The sequence below is a fragment of the Halichoeres trimaculatus genome, unplaced genomic scaffold, assembly GCF_033239565.1.
Source record: "Halichoeres trimaculatus isolate MK-OKI-2021-1 unplaced genomic scaffold, fHalTri1.1 fHalTri1_scaffold_15, whole genome shotgun sequence".
Lineage (NCBI taxonomy): Eukaryota > Metazoa > Chordata > Actinopteri > Labriformes > Labridae > Halichoeres > Halichoeres trimaculatus.
The window spans coordinates 1,902,052-1,923,369 of NW_027437193.1; the positions used below are offsets into that span (position 1 = coordinate 1,902,052).

Here is a 21,318-nt window from a genome sequence, read left to right on the forward strand (position 1 = left end):
TTTTAAATGAAACTTTGGAAATTTGCCAAACATTTTTTTCAAAATAAAAAAAAATGGATTTGTAAAAAAATATGGAACAATCTGCAAAAAAAAAAAAATCTTTTTTTTTTTTATTTAAAAAATAAGCAAAGATTTCAAAAAAATTGAAACTTTGGAAATTTGCCCCCCAAAAAAAATCAAAATTAAAAAAATTGATTAAAAAATTGGAACAATTTCAAAAAAAAAAAATCAAAATTTATTTGAAATTAAAAAAAATTGCATTTTATTTTTTAAATTGAATGTTGGAAAATCTAATAAAAAAAGTTTATTTGAATTTTAAAAAAATGTTAATTTGAATCTAAAAACCTTTCAAAGCTTTAAAAAAAAATTAATAAAAAATTGGCAATTTTACAGTTATCTTACCAGGATAGTAAATTTCTTTTTTTAGCTTATTTAGTTCAACATGACTCTTGCTAAGGTGTGCATTTCTTTTGGAAGCAACAGTATTCCAAGGATGCAAAGTGACAAGGTAATGTATTTATTTGTGGTTACGTAGAGCGATCGTTTTATTGCTTTAAGAGGAGTTTAACAGCAAACAGGAAGCTGTGAGGTCTTAAAGCTGGAGTAAACTGCAGACAGCCTGTGTTTAGTATGGATTTAGGACACAGAGTCTCTGCAGAGCCAAAACTAAAGCAAAGTGTTTTGTTTGTCTGAAGTGAAGAGTCTCTGGTGACTGATCCGCTCAGGTCAGCTCAATTATTTGTGTTTCTCTTTTTAAACCTCTGTCTGACTAACACACACAGTCACACACACACAGTCACACACACACACAGTCACACACACACAGTCACACACACACAGTCAGACTTTTCTGGGAACAAAACATCACTTCTCTGTCAGAGGGAGAGGAGGAGAAGAAACAACATGAACGACGCGGCAGCTCCGGGTGTTCTTTAAAAAACGTTTCCTTTTTTATTTTGGCAGAGACCTCAAATGGCCGCTCAAAGTCTACATGCAGAATATTAACATGTCAAACACATTCTAGTCACATTTAGAGAAGTCACGGCTGAAATGGTCGACAACACGTAGAGACACGTTGCTCAGCGGGGGGAGGGGGCGGGGTTTGAGGGCTGACCTACGACCTGTGGACGTAGACCCAGAAAATAAAAAACATAAAAGACACAAAACCTTCATGAACTCACTCATTCAGTTCAGACCCACAGATACCAGACTCCTCAGCATCCTGTAGACTTCTCTGTGAGTGTGTGGCCTCAAACTACGGAAGCCCTGAGAGGACATCCAAACATTTTACTCACGCCAGCTCCCTGTGATAAAGAGTTCAGATATTTTTCTGCAGATCTTATTGACACATGGTTACAAAAAAACAAAAAACTAAACAAAACAAAACATGGAAATGACGCAGGAGTGCAAACAAGTGCAGTTCCTCAAGTGGCCACTTGAGGCTGGCCGCAAAAACTAAATTACCCCCAATGACGCCCATGTTAAAGCGTCTACTACTACAGCCCAGAAAAAAAAAAGTGTTTTCATTTGACAATCTGATTTCTTTGGGTCTGGATATCTTATAACACCTTTTTTTAAAGATACTACAATCAAGAGTCAGGCGTACATTTGTGAAACTGGGGGTTTGGTACCTTACTTTGAAGTTAAAGAGAGGGTATTGTGCTTTTTTTTAAAGTCTTTATTCTGTCACTCTGGTGTTCCCATAGTATCTTTACATGATTAACGGCTAAAAATAAATTTTTTTTCTCTCCTTGGTGTTAAGTAAACTCTAATTTCAGCCCCTGAAACGTTTTGTTTTAGCTGCTGTCTCTTTAAGAAACCCCCTCCCCTCTGATTGGCCAGCCCTCATTTTCCAGGAAAACAGGAAAAATTTGTCAAGATCTTCAGAAAAGAACCAGAAAAGTCTCTTTATCACAGGAAGACAGAGGAAACGTGACGTATGAATGTTTGTCCACTCACGGCCGAACTTCCTGACGCCTGGTATAACATTAAAACGAGACGGTTTTGGTCCAGACTTTCACTGTGATAGTGCTGGTGTAACGGTGCCCTAAAGCTAACCCCTAATCCTCTCATAGCATTCATTAACCTCCAACTACTTTAATAATCACCTGCTTGGTTTCAGCCAAAGTCCTTCAGAGTGTCCTCAGTCTTCTTTTGAGGATTTACTCAAAATCGTTTCTCTTTCCTGCAGCTTCCAGCTTCGTAAACGGCAGTAGAGTTGATCAAATATGATGTGGAAATGAATCTGAGGTTTAATACTGCTGGAGGACACTCAGCTCAATGCAGAAAATCCCACGAGTGAGTTCCTGCATCCAGACGTCACATGAAGAGTTAAAGGATCATTAAACACTCATGGTTAACTCTGATTGGCTGAATGAGTCACAGTTAGAAATTTGAAAACAGAGCTAAAAAAAAAGCTAATCTGAAGCCAATCAAGATTTCTTAAAACATGTCTGATTTGCAAAAACTTAAGACTGTTTTTAAAAAATGACTGGGAGGAATTTTAGAGAAGCGATCTCTGCAGAATCTGTGAACCCCCAATTCACACATACAGCGTGAGCGCCGTGCACTGCGCAGCGCATTACACCGCGCATTACACCATACCTGTGCACTACTGTAGGCACTAAGTCAGGCACTGTGCCGCACATTTAGCTGCGCATTGAGCCGCGTATTGAGCTGCGCAATCCAGCGTGAACTGGCACGCACCCAGCAGTGAGGCACAGCACAGAGTAACTGTGAATGAGGGGTAAGTCACTTCACCGTTTAACACCAAGACTCTGAAACACTCAGCGAAGACCCAAATGCTCAACACATGAAACGGAAAAGTGGTTGTTTAAAAATGTAATTACCAGAAAAAGTTCAGTGATACGTGGGACTCAGCGAACAACTTCTGACATAAATGCTTTTGAATGCCGCGGCCACACCAAACGTCAATACCAAGACGTGTTTAGACGCCGATTCACCCGCGTTTGGGCGGCAGACACGAATTCGCTCAAGTTGGATATATTGAACTTTTGACGCAAATTAGCGTGAAGGTTGTGCTGCGGCAGCCAATCAGCGATGACATTCCCCCACGACATCATTGATTTGATGACGTTGAGGGGGAACCGCCACCTGCTCTGACTCCAACCTGCCAGAAGATGGAGGAGAAAACAATCTGTGTGGTGTGTCATCATCCAGAGTTATAGGATACGACTGTGTTTTCCTCAGTGGAGTTTTGAGCCTGAAAGAGAGGAGGGAGGAGCGGGGCAGGGGCAGAGCCAGGGAAAAGATGGAAGTTCTCTGTGCTCCTCTCTTTCCTCCACCCCTTCATCATCCCCTGGGAGACCTCCGGGAACATGGGTCGGGGGTTCAGGGGGTGGAGGATGAGGTCTCAGGGAACAGCCAGGCAGGGCCAGTGGAGGTGGATTACCAGGGAGAGGCAGCAGGCCTTGATGGTGATCTCCAAAGCTTTCACACACTCTCCTGTCATGATGGAACCACAGCTCATTGTTTTTCAGATGCTCTTTTGGGCTTTCCGTCTTTAAATGAACACGCGTTTGCCCCTCAGCTTGTCAAAATAGTCCAGCGTCCAGACTCGGGCGTTCACACGGCGCGTGTCAGGCCATTCGCGTGATTAAATTCGCGAGTTCGTGTTTGGTGTGGCCGCGGCATAAGAGATTTCCAGCTGCTCAGGAGCTCTGGTGAAACGAACTGTTCTAGAATTCTCTGCTAAAAGACAGAATTCCGTCAGAGTTCCGTCTTGACCTGAGAATTCTAGAACTTCTGCTGTTGCTCTCCCTACAGAACGTTTCTCCTGCTGACACCTGATTGGTTGATACGTCTCAGAATGCAAACAGAAACCAAAACCAGTCTCGATTACATTTTCTTGCGGAGTTTGTCAACAGAGCTCAGTTTGGGGGTTTCGTATGTGAATCCTGTGTGCTTGGAATGTCTGAGGAGAAAAAAACGCAAAACAGAAACGTATCACAGAAAACAGAGCATGATTCTCACATTCAAAGACACGCCTTGATGACCAGCGTCTGAGCAAACAAGACCTCGCTACATAGAAACATGGTTTGGAGTTGACCTCGAGTTATAGTCCGACACATTTTCTTTACAATCTGAGATTCCAGTCCAAGATGCAAAAAACATTCTTCGCGTTAAAGTCGATAATCCAACGTTTCCCACCATCATGAAAACGCCCAGACGTCGTCTTCCTCAGGTCCTGCTGTCCAGAAACACAGCGACTGTTCGTCCAAGAGCTACACATTCCCGTCTTTGATACTTTCCTTCCCGCTGTATGCCAATCATCAGTCCAACTCGTTAGGATCTCCGTCTCCATCGGATCTCTGCCGCTCCCAGACGGAGGAGGCTTTTCTTGAAAAAGTTAAACTACACCACGGTACACAGATTTCACGAGTCATGCGAATATACAATAACTAGAACATAGAAACCGACATTAGAAAGCAAAGTGAACGTAAAAACTTTGAGTAAAAACTACCTTAAAGAAATCATTCATATATTAATCATAAATTATTAGCTGGTTTGAACACAGTGAATCTGTACATGGACGTTCATATCAAAGAAGGACTGTAAACAGATCTGTACCACTGTCGGCGCCGCTCGCCTGCCAAACAAACCGCATTTGGTGATCAGCTGCTCATTAGAAGTAAGAAGTAAAACAAAAGGGGGCGTGAAAAGAGTCCTTCTCTAGGAAACACATCCCAGACCAGCAGACGTTACTCTGTTAGCCAGCCGGACACAGGGACCGCGTCAGAAAGCATTCAACAAAACCAGTCCAAAGAAACCAGGGCAGCAGAGGCGGTGGCGATGTGAAGTGATCGTGGGCTTTTCAGAAGTCGGCTCCTTTTACTTCCAGGTCTTCAGAAACAACAACAACAAAAAAAAAGAATACAACGATTGAGCGAAATCCGTCGGAAAGCAAACAGGAGTGAAAATAAGGCCCCTGAAATGAACATCCTCACTCTTCTTTTTGTTTCCCCGGGAAAAAAAGAAAAGAGTACCACACATCGACCGTTAGAAAATGCTTTCCCCACGCTGTAAGAAAAACTTATCAAAAACAACCAGCACAAACACGCGAGGCTATACCATCCTGGAGTTTGTGTCCGAGGAAAAGTGTCCCAGGTTCTGTTTTTGCCGGCGACCCCGGTTGTTTTTCGGACATTTCCTGAAGAGACACAAAGAGAGATCTGTCAGTACAATCACATTTCTTTAACTCCTCCGGTCCGTTCACTCCAAATAGTCTTCAAGTCTTTTAATTCCTCACAGCTTCTCTAAGTCCTCAGACGGAAAGTGGAGTAAGTGTTTGATTGGTGTTGATCAAGTGCAGACGTAAGCACAACTTTCCTGATCAATTCCTGGTCCAACCACAGATTTCCCTGGGCTCATAAGGTCGGCAAAATCTCCCTAATCTGCAAACTTCCCCTCAGATCCGTCTCTGGTCCGTTAGGCTCCATGATCTCAAAGCACAGCCTGAATTCACCCACTAAACATCAGACGACTGATGGACGTGCAGATCAGGTCTATAGCTCGTCTGTTGGTCAAAGACCAGTTCTGGACGTCTAACCATGACCCCACTTGGACGTCAGTATTCAGTTCGACCTTTGGACATTGACTTTTTGGACGTCAAGTGGACAACAGTGATTGAGCCCACTGCACAAAGAGGTGTCCAAAGGATGTCCTTTCAACGTTTTGAATCAAACTATTATTTTCTTTGTTTCCATTTCCTGTTTTCATCTTCTTGAGCAGGACTACAGTTATACACTGAAGCCACAAGAAGTATAAAAACAATAGGATTGCAGCGGGAGCAGCAGCGACAAGAGTTCAGTTCAGAGAGACTTGGCTTTGGAACTGGAGGGACGTTGGTTCAAGGCCCGGCATGGACAGAGGTCTTTGCGCAGTGGGTAGCTCTAATGCAGAGGTACTGTGGACAGTCTGCACCTTGGGAAGACCAAAGTTAGACGTCCAAAAATGACGATGACAGGACGTCCTTCGAACGTCTCTTTGCACACTTGGAATAGACTGAGGATTTCTGCCCATTGATACTGAATTTCTCTGCTCTGTGTTGATCGGTGTGTCATGCCCTGGTTCCTACAGAAACAAGCGTCCTGTGTTTCTGCTGTGGAGGACCATGTTTCCATATCTGAATAAACACAATGAGTGAAACAAGAGGAAGTAAACTTGCTCCATGGTCGAAGTGGAGACGTACCGGACATGGATCTGATGGAATTTAGATGTTAGATTCATGTTTTGGTTGCTAACGATTCTGCCCTTCAACTGGCACAAATTATATCCTTTGAACAAAGTTTGGCCCCAAAAACTGGTCTGATCGGGCTCAGCCTATAGCTGTGAAACAGGCTGAAATATCTGTGACATCATCCTTAAAGAGACACAGGATGGCGTTGACTGAAAGTTTAGACTTTGTACCTGCTGCAAAAGGCTACATGTCTGAGATTTGGAGCACGAAGATGAACCCCTTGCATGGCGTGTGAAATGGCGTTCAGAGGACGCCGCTTTACCTTGTGATGCACATCACCACAGCGACGATGATGGCGATCTGCACGGCACCGATGATGGCGGCGATGAGGACGTAGTGGAGCTTCTGTCCGCTGGGGACCACGTAGAGGATGTTAAAGTCATGAGGCTCGTCGCACTGAGCGCCTTTGTAGCCTGAGTCACACCTGTGACACACACACACACACACACACACACACACACACACACACACACACACACACATATAGAGGTCATAATCCCACCTGTGCATGTTGCTCCGTGAAAAGCATAGTTGAAGTGGACACACACCTGCAGACCGCCTTGTTGTATTTGATCTCACATTTCCCGTGGATGCAGTAGCCAGCGTAGTTGTCGGAGCAGGGGATCGGCATCCCGGCGTAGAAACCGTCTCCGTGGTCCAAACCTGTGGTGTCTGAACACAGAACAGGACGATCAGATGGAGTCGTTATCAATGTAAAGAAACAAACCCAAACTATTGACCTATGGCTAAGTCCCGCCCACAAATGCAATGAACCAATCACAGTGTGCATAGCCATCCCCGTGCACTCGGACATTCTCTGCCTGGAAAAGTTTCTTCTTTGGATAAAGTTGTGCAGCAAACAGAAAGAAATTTAAAGTTATCTTTAACACCAAAACCACCACCGCAGTCTGACGGATTTCTCTAACGTTAGCTAAAGCTAGCCTAACGTTAGCTCCTTGCTGTGTTATTCATCATATCTCTTTGTTTGTTGGGAGTTCATTGGCCTGTTTTGTTCTTTGGTGATCAATCATTAGGCTCTAGTTAAGCTAACTTTAGCGTCTGGTGCTTAGCTTCATTGGCTTATCTGTAATAGCCAAGCTAACAAAGGTTGGCTAACGTGCTGAATGATTCAGTGTAAATGCTGTAGCTCCAAGCTAACAGAGACACACTCTTGGTAAAGATGGTAAAGAAGGAGGTTATAGCTTTTTCCTGACCAATGCTAATCCTCTGTCTCGTTGTCTGAGATGCTAATGCTAACCAGATGCTGTTTACACTGAATTGAAATCATATCAAGTTTTTTTGTCCTATTTTAAGTAAAATTATCTCATTACACTTGATTAGAGCCACATTCAGCTCATCAGTCGAGAGAAAAAAATCTTGTTTTAATCAAATTTTTGAGTAAATTTTTTTTGTTCCATTGGCAGATTTTTTTTTTTACTCATAACAGTAATTCAGAACTCGTTTTGTTTTTAAATAACTTGAAATAAGACATTTTTCAGAACCGATATGTTGAAAGTGGATCAAATCAAGGACAATAAGACACTTTTTACTTAAAATATGACACAAACACTTGTTAAGATTCCATTTTTTGCACTTTAAAAAAAAATCTGATTTTGCATAAAAAATTTACAGTTTAATTTACTTTGAACTTGGTTTAAATGTTAATTTTTATTTCCCCAAAATATTACTCAAAAAAGTTGAAAAATCAATAAATAAAAAAAATAACATTAAGGGTTAAAATATCAATGTTATATCAGAGGTCAAAATTTTACAATATATTGCCGTATCAAATTTTTTACACCACTACCCCAGACCACGTAATTGAATAACATAACTGACACCTATACATATCTATGGCAGCCAGTGAGTTAGGGAACTTTTCTCTTGTTACATTGGCAGATTTTTTTTTCTTGTTACAGCAATTCAGACCTCATTTTGTCTTAAAATAACTTGAAATAAGACATTTGTCTGAACCGATATAGTGAAAGTGGACCATATCGAGGATAATAAGACACTTTTTACTTAAAATAAGACAAAAACACTTGCTAAGATTTCAGTTCTTGCACTTCAAAAAAATCTGATAGTGCATAAAAAAGATAAGTTTTAATTAACTTCCAATGTGGTTTTGGTGTAAATTTTTATTTTTACAAAAATATTACTAAAAATAATTGAAAAAACAATATGAAAAAATATTGGTAAAGGTAATAAAAACACTTGATAAAATTTTTGTTTTTGCAGATTAAAAAAAATCTGATATTGTATTAAAAAATTAAGTCTTAAATTGCCTCCAACTTGGCTAAAATATACAATTTAATTTTTTTTAATGTTAATATTCAGAGTTAAAATATTAATACTAAAATACAACATTACAAATAATATATAATATTTATATCCAGAGTTGAAAAATCAAAATTATAAAAAGTAACATGACAAATAATACAAAAGTATTAATATTCAGGGTTAAAGTATCAATATTGAATCAGAGGTCAAAGTATCAGGATAAATTGCCTTTTATAAGTTTTTTTATATTGTTGAATAACTTTTTCGACGTCTATTAATAACGTGAAATCAGACATTTTTATGGACTGCTCAGGTTTAAGAAAAAAAAATTCTACTGAAAATAAGAGAAAAACACTTGATCAGGTTTCAGTTTTTTGCAGTGTACCAGGTTTTCCCTGGGAGCTGTAAATTTAGTCTGTACCAGAAGCTTTTTATCAAGCTTCTCAAAAATAAACATATTCCTTTTTCTCTCCAATGTGGACTTAAGAGACCGAGTGAGTGGAGGGGGCGGGGCTTAGTCATAGGTCAGTTTCAAGTGTCAAGTATCCAACACAGCTCTGTTGGACCTCGGTTAGCGCCACTCTGCGTCTGCTTCTTGAACCAGCGTCTCGTGTTGAGCCTGTGAAGCCTCTCCTCTCCCTCAGAGCCGTCGCTCCTCGCCCTGATTCACCGCGCTCGTAAAGAAAAACAGCCTCATAAGCAATCTGCTCCGCTCATTAAAATGAGGGATACGCCGGCTGATGAGCTGGAGCTCTAACTCAGCGCGAGGGCGGCTCCTGTTTGTCGTGTTTATGAACTGACACCACGTTTATGTGATCTCTAACCTTGTCAAGTTTTCAGGAGAATCAGGGAGAATAAACTTTAACTCTGGTCACTGAAGCGTTAACTCATCCTGCGCTCAGAGAGAATAATCAAACGCCACACTTTCACTGATGAATCAGAGAAGCTGTAATTAAAGACCGGACCAATGTGTCATTAAAACACTCTGGGTATCTTTCCAGCACTTTCCTTCCCAGAGAGAGAAACATTAATGACCAGAATCAGCTGGAGAGGCCGTTAGGCTGCTTTTTCCTGCTGATAAAAGAAACAGAGTTATACAGACGCAGAGAAACCGACTCTGAGCGGGAAATCCTGCAGCGTCTCATCCACAGGAAGTCAGTTTTCAGGCACTACCATCTGACCTGATGAAGGTTGATTTCTGTTCTCAGAGCGTTTTAAAGAGAAGATAATCCAGCGTGACTTTCTGCTCAGAGGACGTAAACTCTCATAACAGCTGCTCCCAGAGGAGGGCGCCGTTAATCCAGAGTCTCACCCTGGATACGCTTAATCTGTTTACAAAGTCATGAACTTTAATTTCTGTTCAAAACAAACAAAAGTGACATCAACGCCAGAGCCTGTTTGAACTCTGATGAGTCTGTTAGCGTGTGTTCAAGTCAACTTTTTCCCAGATCCAGCTCCACGAGGTATTTATCAACAGTTAGAGCTACGCTTTGAAACCTGACAACAAGCTAACTTTGTCAGGTGCTCTGAGACGTGTCTGTAAAGTGTAACGTTAGTGAATCCTGGTTCTGTCCTACCAGAGCTCATCTACCAACTCCAACCTCACCAATCAGAGCTAACGTAACCTGGCTCTTCATTTTATTGATAGACTCTCAAGTTTGAACAGACCACTGCAGAATAACTGCTGACTGTGGGTTGGAGCCAACGTTAGCACAGATTAACCTGGGCTTTAGCCTTTAGCTTGTGATAAGCCTTTAGCAAATGTTTTTAGACTTTAGCATGTTTTTGAGACATTTTTTGTGTGTTAGTCTATAGCTCATGGTTAGGCCTGAAGCTCTTCATTTAGCCTTTTATATTATTTTTTTGCCTTTAGCTAATGATTTAGCCTTAGCTCCCGATTTTAGACTTTAGCTCATGGTTAAGCCTTTAGCCTGTATTCTAGTCTTTAGCAGGTGATTTCGCCTGTAGCTCATGATTTATCTTTTAGCTTGTGATTTAGTCTTTAGCTTATGGTTGAGCCTGTAGCTCATGTTATAGCCTTTAGCATGTGTTTTAGCATTTTGCTCATGTTTAAGTTTTTAGCTTGTGATTAAGCCTTAAGCTAATAATTTAGTTTTAAGCTCTTGTTATAACTTTAAGCTTGTGTTTTTGGCCTTTTCACGTGTTGAGCCTTTAGCTTGTGATTTAGTTTTTAGCTTTTGATTTAGCATCTAGCTCTTGAGTAAGCCTTAAGCTAATGGTTTAGCCTTTAGCTTGTATTATGGTCTTTGCCTGTGTTTTAGCCTTTAGCTAGTGATTTAACTTGTAGCTCAAAATAAAGCCTTTAGCTTGTGTTTGAGCCTTTAGCTTATGGTTAAGCCTTTAGTCTGTGTTTTAGCATTTAGCATGATTTTTAGCCTTTGGCTTGTTATGTAGCTTTGGGCTCATGTTTTAACCTTTAGCATGTGTTTTAGCCTTTTGCTCCTGTTTTAGCCTCTAGCTTTTTATTTAGCCTCTAGCTTGTGATTTAGCCTTAAGCTAATGATTTTGCCTTTAGCTATTGTTCTTTTAGCCTTTAACTGGTGGTTCAGCCTTTAGCTTGTGTTTTGGCCTTTGGCTTGTGATTTACTCTTTAGCTCTTGATTTTGCCTTTAGCACGTGTTTTAGCTTTTACCATGAGTTTTAGCCTTTAGCACGTGTTTGTGTGTGTTTTGGCCTTTAACTTTTGTTTTAGCTATTAGCCTGTCAGATAATCATTCATGGAGTTTTTGTTGTGAAATCAACCACAAAAAGTGAATTTTCCTGAAGCTTTGTTCGGGTCAGTTTGTCTTTGACCTCAGTCTACGTCTCTCAGCCTGTTTCTCTCCTGTCACTCAGAGCAGCTCCTCTCTGGATCAGCTCCTCTCTGGATCAGCTCCTCTCTGGAGCAGCTCCTCTCTGGATCAGCTCCTCTCTGGATCAGCTCCTCTCTGGATCAGCTCCTCTCTGGAGCAGCTCCTCTCTGGATCAGGAGCCTGAGCTGATGAAGTGTGTGGTGGAGGTGGAGCTGGGCTCTGACTCTGTTCATACTTTATAAACTTTATGATTTATTTTCTGAGCGGTCGAGTCGTCGTCTCTGGACTGACAGAGGATGAACGCAGCCTGTCACTGAGCGCCGCGCTGCATGTTTGTGATGCTGAGACGCTGCAGTTAATCCGCTCATTGTCCGTCTGTGGGTGAGTTTAAACAGGAAGCAGAGCGAGGACCACTTCCTCCTGGGACCCTTTAGTCTCTGAAACTGATGCACAGCGAGCTGCGCGTTATCAAACCTTCAGGACTCGACGTGTGCGTGGTGCATCCAGCCGAGCGGCGGAGGAGGCAGCAAAGCGTCCTCGCTCTGCTCCACTAATCCCTGTTTTCTTATTGGAAATTACAGCAGCACGCCGCGCTCCGGCTTAGAGGACAAAACGCTCACGCTCTGTTCAGCATCAGCTCAGATTCAGAGCTGAGAGGATTTAGATCCTCCTGCTCCCCCCTGGGACGCTCTTATTGTGCATTAAGGAGATTTTCATTAAGTTTCTGCGGCGGTGGCGGCGGTTATTGCTGCAGGTTCAGACGCAGGTTAACAGGCTGCGGGGAGACCACAGGAAGTCTCACAATCAGCTGATTAACGGATGAGGAGCGGATTAACGATGGAGTTCATAATCTGAGCACAAATTAACTGAAAGTCCACCAGGGTTTAGCTCCAGGAAGGACGACGACAACGTCTCTCCACCTGCTCGGTCTGAAACATGGGGGCCACTGACTGAGGGCCACATGAGTCCGGTTTGAGGGTCAAACAGAGTCCGAGTTCCTCACCTGAGACTTTCCCCTTGAAGTGGCTGCTGTCGTCTTTCTTCCCCTGTTTGTCTTTATCAGCTGTGGAGAAACACACACACAGTGAGTCACACACACACACAGACGTAACAGCTTCTGTTTGGTAAACATGGGAGAAATCCATGTTGCACTTTGTGTGTGTGTGTGTTTATGTGTGTGTGTGTGTGTTATCAGCTTGGAGGACAGACGTAGAGTCGGAGGATGTTTACTCAGCGTCAGAGCCTCGCTCTGTTTGTCAGAGTCAAGGTGGAGAAAGGTCAGTGAGCTGCTGTGTGTGTGTGTGTGTGTGTGTGTGTGTGTGTGAGTGTGTGTGTGTGTGTGTGTGTGAGAGAGACAGAGATGTGTGACAACAACAACAAACAAAAACAGAAGCTTCTCTTTGCTGTGGTGTTTTTCTTGCCGACTGCTTTCATGTCTTCATGCTGTCTGCAGAAAGAGACGATGGAGGAAACACACACACACACACACACACACACACACACACACACACACACACATTCACTCATTTATTTTTAATGCTCCGTCATTCTGGAGGGATATTGACGGCGCTCTGAGCCCGTCCCTCCTCCTCTCTGTTGTTGCTCCCTCTGAGCCTCCGTCTCACCGCACTGTCACACACTCACAAAGAAAACACCGTTTCTAGAACAATCTGTTGACGGAAGGAGAAAAAACACGGTCTGATGTTTGAAAGGGACTCAGAAAAACCACAGAGTGAAAGAAAAGAAGGACGGAGATGAAAACCCAAACAGACTCAGTCTCTGAGAGAGACTGTGAAGTCCTGATGGACGGCTGAGTCAACCAATGAGGTCGACACTCAGGACTCAAACGTTATAACCCTGTTACCATTACCGACAGTGAACTATTTACTATTTATCCCATCTCTCACTCAGCCAGGCACAGAGAGGAGCTGCAGATAAAATGTGGGGAGAAGCGTCAGACACACAAGTTATGATGATAATATTCTGCAAAAATCCCTTTATTAAGTCTTTTAGTGAAATGTGTGGGTCTTTGTCTTTCCTCCCAGCCCACAAAATGTGATATTTAATGACCAAACCTGTTCTTAGTAGAGCTTGTTAATGTAAAATCCTGACCTAAAACCAGCTGTTTGGGTTTTGGGGATTTGCAGACGTCAGCGATTCCCTTTTTTGACCAATCAGGACCAAGTCTGACCTGATTGGTCCACGGGAGCAGATACCCCCAAACCCCCTCCCCGCTGCCATCACTGCTCTGTTTTCGGCTGTAAACAGCCACATAGCTCCATGCTCAAGCTTCCCATCTCAGAAGAAGACAGACTAAGTGTCTAGAGTTCATTTATCAGGAAATGTTCCAGCTACACTCAGTAAAACTGAGCATGTGTGTGCTAGTCACTTCACGGCCGACTGCTTTTCCAACTTTGGACAGTCCAACAGAGGGCTAGCCAATAGACTGGTCCTGAATCCAGGCGCATTACCAACCATCCTCCAACAAACCTGGGACCCTGGAAATGTGAGTATTTTAAATGCTGTGTGCTGTGGAGCAGATGGAAGAGCTTTTCCTCAGTGTCCCCCCCTGTCTCTGTGTTAGCTTCAGGATGCTAACTTTAGCTGCAGTTAGCCTGTTGTTTTAGCCTGTAATGTTACAGTAAAGGAGCTTCTCTGTTTTCTAAACATTGTGCACTCGGAGCTCGTGGTGCCGCTCTCAGTGACGTGGAAGAGCGGGGCGGTATCAGCGGTGGCTCATTTACATATGAAGGCCACGCCCACTAAATCAGAGCGTTCTGAACAGAGGGGCTATGAGAGCCTGGAAACAATGCTGCTGTGCTTGATTTATTGGCTTTTTGGACCAAAACATGTTACTACCATTTCATGAAGACATCGATGATCCAGATTAAACTGCAGGAAAGGAGCAGGAGATGGGAGCTTTAAAAAAGAGCTGACGCTAAAGTAAACTTTTGAGCAACAAATATCACACAGCTACCTGTGTGTGTCTGCGTAACCTCAGTCAGAGAGGATCTCATGTAGCATCTTAGAGACGACTTGTTTTGACCTAAAAAAATATCAGACGGAAGGACCAGACTTAAAAACAAGGAATTAATCTGGAGAAATTATAAATTACAAGGGTTATTATTATTATAAGGCTGTTATATTGAAAACAACTTTTCTATTTTATTGTTTATGGCACACCGAAAGTAAAATGCAGCGTTTCATACGCCTAACTTAAAAGCATAAAAAGGAGCATCAAGTTTGTTTCTGAAACTACTGTGACAAACTAAAGTAGCAAAGAAATTATTGGTTGAGAGACGTGGTCAGTTTGTGTAATTGATACAGTTCAATTGGTGTAACCAATACACTGTAAAATACTGAAATCTGATTGAGTGTTTTTGTCTTATTTTCAGTAGAAAATGTCTTTTTAGGCTTAATTTGAGCCACGTTTGCCATTCACATTCACGGTTGCTAGGCGCCGCCCTGTTGGTTGTGGCTGCCTGTTGCAGGACACCAATCTGGTTTTGTCTTCAGTGATATTTTTACTATTTTTCTCCTGTGTTTGTCTGGAGATCCTACATGTAACCATGGCTGCATTGTTTACATGTGAAATCAGCTGTTAGCAGCCTGTAGCATGTCAATGCTAACTGGTGCAAGGCCGGATGTTTCCCCATAAGGTGAGGAGAAGGAGGTGAGGATGACGTGCTGGTTCAAGAAGTGACGACATGGACCTGTCCTTCCATCCATCGTTATTGGGAACGTAAGATCTATCTCCAATAAGATGGACGAGCTAGCTGTGCTAACCCAGCAACAGAGGGAATACCAGAGGGCAGAGTAGCATCATGCTAGACTGAACAGACTGCTGAAGAAGCTCAGTCCTGGACCCTGTGGAGGTGGAGGCTGGCTGACTGGACAATGATGGACAAGCTGTCAGCATCTATTTTCTTATGGAGCTTTTTGCACTTTCTATACACTTTCTGACTTTGGTTTTCTTGATTGCTGATGTGACACTTCCTGAATTTCCCCTCAGGGATAAATAAATAACCATTGAACTCACAGACTGCCTAAAAACCACTCAAATGCCATTTTTGTCTCATGATGTCTTGAAATAAGACTTGTCAGGTGAACGTGTCTCATATTAAGTCCAATCAGAAATCTGTCACTGGACATACGACGTGATCAGATTTGACTTGTTGCAGTGTGTCTGGCTCAGCAGGACCAGGTACAGAATGAAATCCTGCTCCTGGTGTTTGGTGAGACCCTGTTGGCCCAACACCTCCAGGAGACAGCGGCTCAGGCAGAGGGCAGGTGCTGCTCACCTCAGGGTGCCATCGGCCGCCTTCCTGCCACAGAGGCTGACGAGAAACCAATAAATCTGCCGCTTACTGTTTCTCTCGCCGCGGCCTGTCCCCGCTGAGACGACACGTAGCGACTCAAGGTGAGTCTATCAACATAAATCAGATGTGAGGAGATACTGGGAGGAAGAGCAGCTCGGGGTGTTGGCACAGACTTTGAAAAACATCAGACGGCAAACTGCGACTGCAAATGAGGTTAGTATCTGACGCTCCCCACCTCCCCGCTCCGCCGAGAGGCCCCGAAAATCATTCAGAGATACATCAGAAGAAATTACACACTCAGCCCGGCTTCTTCACGTCCTCAGAGCTGCTGAGGATTCATGAGAGGGAGTTAAACACCGAGGAGGCGCTTAGAGAGCCAAACAAACAGAAAATATTTACCCTGTACTGTCACACCCCCAGATTATACCCACAATCCTTCACCCGCAAACAAACGGGACAGAGAAGAAGCTCAGAGACCTGCTCACAGAGATACGTCCTTCATCTGCAAACAAACACAAACAACTGCTTTTACAGCCCTTCAAAATAAAAGCACACGCTGCCTGAGACGTGCACAGAAACCACAGCGCTCATTATTTCTGGACCTGATCCTGGTTTTCATTCTCACGCTGCTGGAGCAGAGTCTCTGGACTTTGGTTTGTCTGAAGTTCTGCTGGTTTCAAGCTTTTGCTGATTTTTACGCAAAAAAGTTGTTGGGAAAGAAAAGGAAAAGTGATAATGAAGCTTTCTGTCACAGGTTTCTATAGCACCATCTGTTGGCCCACAAACCTCCACAGGAAGTACACTTGTTTTTAAGGAAACAGGAAGTGCTGATCAACAACAAAAGAAAAGGGAAAATTGTTTAACTTATGGTAGCATAAAGTTTAGCATTCAGCTTAGCATGTAGCTTGGTTAGCCCATAGCTTAGCTGACCTTCTTACAGCTATATGTGGTTAGTTGAGCCTGGTGTTGAGATTAGCATGTAGCTTTTTTTTTTTTTACCTATTGTTACACATGGTTTAGCATTCAGCTTACCATGTAGCTTGGTTAGCTTATAGCCTAGCTGACGTTTTTATTGTAGTATGTGGTTAGTTTAGCCTGGTGTAGGGATTAGCATGTAGCTCATTTGTTTTACTTATTGTAGCACATGGTTTAGCATTCAGCTTACCATGTTGTTGGTTAGCCCATTGCTAAGCTAACTTTTTTATGAGAATAAGTGGCAAGTTTAGCCTGGTTTTGAGATTAGCATGTAAATTGTTTGTTTCACTTATTGTAGCACATGGTTTAACATTTAGCTTAGCATTCAGCTTGGTTAGCCCAAAGCTCAGCTGACTTTCTTATTGTAGTATGTGGTTAGTTTAGCCTAGCGTCCAGATTAGCATGTAGCTTGTTTGTCTTACCTATTGTAGAACAATTTTAGCATTCAGCTTGGAATGTAGCTCGGTTAGCCTATATCTTAGCTGACTTACTCATTGAGTATGTGGTTAGTTTAGCTGGTGTTGAGATTAGCATGTAGCTTGTTTGTTTCACTTATTGTAGCACATGGTTTAACATTTAGCTTAGCATTCAGCTTGGTTAGCCCAAAGCTCAGCTGACTTTCTTATTGTAGTATGTGGTTAGTTTAGCCTGGTGTCAAGATTAGCATGTAGCTTGTTTATTTTACTTATTGTAGTACATTATTTAGCATTCAGTTTAGCCTGCTGTTCCGTTAGCTTATAGCTTAACTTACTTTCTTACAGTAGTATGTGGTTAGTTAAGCCTGGTGTTGAGATGAGCATGTAGCTGGGTTGTCTAACTTATTGTTGCACATAGTTTATTATTTATCTTAGCATGTAGCTCGGTTAACTTAAAGCTTAGCTAACTTTTTAGCTAGTGCTAAAAAATGCTAGTATGTGGTTAGTTTAGCAAAGCGTTACACTTGACATGAAGCTTGCTTTCAGCCATAGCTTAATTTATCATAGTAGTTAGCACTTGGCTTAACACTTGGATTAGCCTGATTAGCTTAGCATTAATGCTTTAAATCTGTGCATGATTACCTTTGTTACAGTTTTATGATGACGAATTAACAAAGATCAACTGAGACCTGACTCCTCCATCATGTGACTGACAAACGGCGTATCGTCATACGTGTAGGGAGGACAGTTACATGCTCTCTGTATGCAGAGAGGTGAAAAGGACACAAGGGGGAGCTCTAACATCAATCTACTTAAAAACTGCCTGCAGTGTCCGCAGCCGATGCTGATTATCTCAAAACATCATTGATAATCCGTCCAGTCAACAGATGACAGCAAACTCGTGATGAGGTTTGTGTTAAGGCCTCAGCACCTGCAGGATCTGGCTCCTCTGTGTCACTCTGAATCAGCAGATAGCTCAGGCTGCGTCAGATTAAAACAGGAAGCATACCGAGCTGTGGAACCAAAGCTAACGGCACGCTTGGTTAGAGCGTTAATTGAAAACAGGAGCGATCAGAAACATTAATTTGTCTGACACGGCTTGGATAACGAGGCTGATTTATGGCCGAGATGAAACGGTCACAGTTGTGCAGTCAGCGTTGTTCACAGCGAGGGAAACGACATCAATCCTGCATCTCACCACATCAGCGTCTTAATATGGAGTAATGATCTCTGTCTGCAGCAGCGGCGGTGGGGGCGTAGAGGAAGGTCTGACGGAGAGGGAAACAGGTTAGGAAGTCTGAGGCACCGTGAGACGTCTGGAGGATCAGTGAGCCTCTGGAGTTTATGAAACCATTTCAGTTTACAGGACAGTTTGTTTGAGAGAAAAGTGCCTCTTTCATCATCCTCCGAGGTTACAGCCGCCGTTTCTGGAGCTCAACGAGCCCCGATGATAGGATGATGGGATTTTCCAATTTGGATTCAATAAAAACAGCAATAGAGGCGTCAGCGGGCAGATTTATCAGGCTGAGTGTATCTGCGCTCACACACACTCCAGCACGGGTCAAAGGTCAACGCTGGGAGCGGTTAAAGCCCAGAGAATCAGGCTGTTTACAGAGCAGGATTACAGGATAACAGTTCCTCACAGTGAGGGTTTACATTCATATAACTCTGTCTTTGGTCAGCTCTGAGTTCACTCTGATTCACTCTTCAAGGTCGTGTGAGGAACCCTTCATGGTGCAGATATGAAATCATTGGCTTCACATAATCTAACTGCTGCTTTTGACACAGTTAACCGCAAAATTTTAATATCTCATTTAAAAAAACAAGTGGGTTTATGTGACCCAGTGCTGGATTGGTTTAAACCAAAAGTCTCCAACTTGTGGCTCTGGAGCCTCATGTGGCTCTTTGACTCCTTTGCAGTGGCTCCTTGTAGCTTTAAAAAAATTATTGAAATAAAAAAAAAATTTTTCTTACAAAGAGTATCGATGATTGAAGACACTGACACTAAATAAAAAAAGATTGTTGACATTTTGCTGAACTCAATAATCACTTCTTGAAATAACGCTTTAATTTTTTTTTGCAATTTTTTTTATCTTTTGCAATTTTTTTGATTTCAATATTATGACATTTTTATTTTGAATTTTTTTTGAAGGGAAAAATTGCACATCTTATATTTTCATAATTTTTGAAAAATTCTACAACAAAGTGAATTTTTATAAATTTTGCAAATTTGTGAAAAAGATGACGTAACAATTTTTTTTGTAATTTTTTAAATGTGTTAACAATTTTTTTTTATTTTTAATGTTTTGACACTTAAAATAAAAAAAAAAATCAAATTGTTTGATGGTATGGCAAATTTATTTTCTTAATACCTGCAAATTTTGCAAATAATTTAAATTTGATTGTTTTAAAATTAGCAAATTTTAATAATTACATGTTTTATTTATTTATTTTTAAATGTTCACAATTTTGCAAATTTTTGAGATTAAACCATTTTTAGATTTTTTGTGAATATGGCACATTTTCAAATTTCTTTTATGGAAAATTGCATATTTTTGATTTTCATTATTAAAAAAAAAAAATACAATTTATGGAAATTTCATAAATTTAGGAAATTTGTGAACAAAATGACATCACAAATTTTTGTAATTATATAAAAATATTTGCAAACTTTTTTAGAATTAAAAAACTTAGACACCACATGTACAATATTATAAACAGGAAAATTTCTCATGAAGATAAATCACTTGATTTTTACAATGTAAAGAATTTATCCAATTTTTGTCTTATTATGAAGAAAAAGTAGATTTTTTGCAAATTATTAAAATTTCAAAGTTTGTTTTTTTTTGCAGTTTTCAAATGTCCAAAAATTGCATTTTTGATATTTTTGTAAGTTTTAGAAATTCTTTAATTTTTTTTATTTCACAATTTAAAAATATATATTTTTAAACCTTTTTTTCCAAATTCATTAAAATAAAAAACAAGAAATTGCATTAACAATTTCATAAATTCCGAAATAACAATTATTTTTCTAGAATTTTTCTTTTTTTTTGTCTTTATTGGGAAGATATAGTAGAATTTGTGGCTCCTTAATGACTTGAATCCAGGTGAGCTGAGGTAAACTGGCTCTTTTCTCAGTAAAGGTTGCAGACCCCTGATCCTGGTGGCTCCACAGATGCCACAGCGTTGAGTGGTCAGAGGAGTTTTCTACAGTGTGTGTTTAATTCCTCTCCAGGTGTAGGAGCGAACAGTGAGTGAGCTTAGCCTGAACACGTCAAGACTTCAACATTTGAGGGTATTTAGAGCGTGAGGAGCCGGCGAGGAGAAGAAAGGATTGAGATGAAAGGAGCCGCAGACAAAGAATCAAACTGGGAAGAAAGGCAGAAAAATATCCCAGTTTAAGCTTTTATGTGACGCACAGAGCTTCATTCCCAGCCTGATCAGAGCGTCACACACATGCAGGTTCTTACCATCACATTACTGACAGCACAACGAGGCTCTGCTCCACTAAAACATGTGTTTTCATCCTGATTTCAAGCCTCAATCCAAAACCTTACAGCAGATTTCTGAGAACACATCCTGAAAACCTGCACACATCTGTGTGTGAGTCACACTCCACTCATCATGACTGAAGCAGTCCGAAACACAACAACACAACACAAAGAAAGTCGACTTTGGGTCCCCAGGTTTATCTCATGCTAACGAGCATGCTAGGGCTGGGATTAGCCGAGCTCAGGTGCATCGTTGACACAGCACTATCTAATGAAAGCACAAAGCTAATCCTCCACTGACAAGGAAACGAAAATATTTCCTCTAAAGCTCATGAGGGGATTTCTTCCTGAAGCCAGAGCAACAAACAGGGTGTCATCAGCGTAACGAGCGATTGTCTCTGTGTCACTACTGCTCTACTTTTAGCAGCAACAGCCTTTGCTTTCAGACGGTGAGGGATATGTTTGATTGTCATGAACAAGCCGACACACCACTGCATATAAAACCCTTTCAAAATAAAAGCATGGGTTAATTTCCCCATTATTATTATGGTTATAATAATAATAATAATAATAATAATAATAATAATAATAATAATAATAATAATAATAATAATTATCGTTATTATTATTATTATTGTTTTAGTATTATTATTACTATTATTACTATTGTGTGTTTAATTATTTCTTTTTATTATTCCTTTATTTATTCTATATTTATTTATTTTTTTATTTGCCTCGACCCATGAGCTGGGAAGCACTGCTGGA

General features: G+C 41.3%; 1 protein-coding gene across 1 annotated transcript in view; it reads right to left on the minus strand.

Moving 5' to 3' along the window:
* Nucleotides 1-928: 928 nt before the first annotated feature.
* Nucleotides 929-21,318, minus strand: part of tmeff1a (transmembrane protein with EGF-like and two follistatin-like domains 1a) — a 77,832-nt gene continuing 57,442 nt past the window's right edge. Inside the window, exons 7-10 of the mRNA XM_074688243.1 lie at nucleotides 12,356-12,415; nucleotides 6,808-6,931; nucleotides 6,522-6,683; nucleotides 929-5,170 (exon numbers count right to left, since the gene is read on the minus strand). Coding sequence (XP_074544344.1) covers nucleotides 5,086-5,170; nucleotides 6,522-6,683; nucleotides 6,808-6,931; nucleotides 12,356-12,415 — 431 coding nt within the window. The 3' untranslated portion in view covers nucleotides 929-5,085. The remainder of the gene's footprint in view (nucleotides 5,171-6,521; nucleotides 6,684-6,807; nucleotides 6,932-12,355; nucleotides 12,416-21,318) is intronic.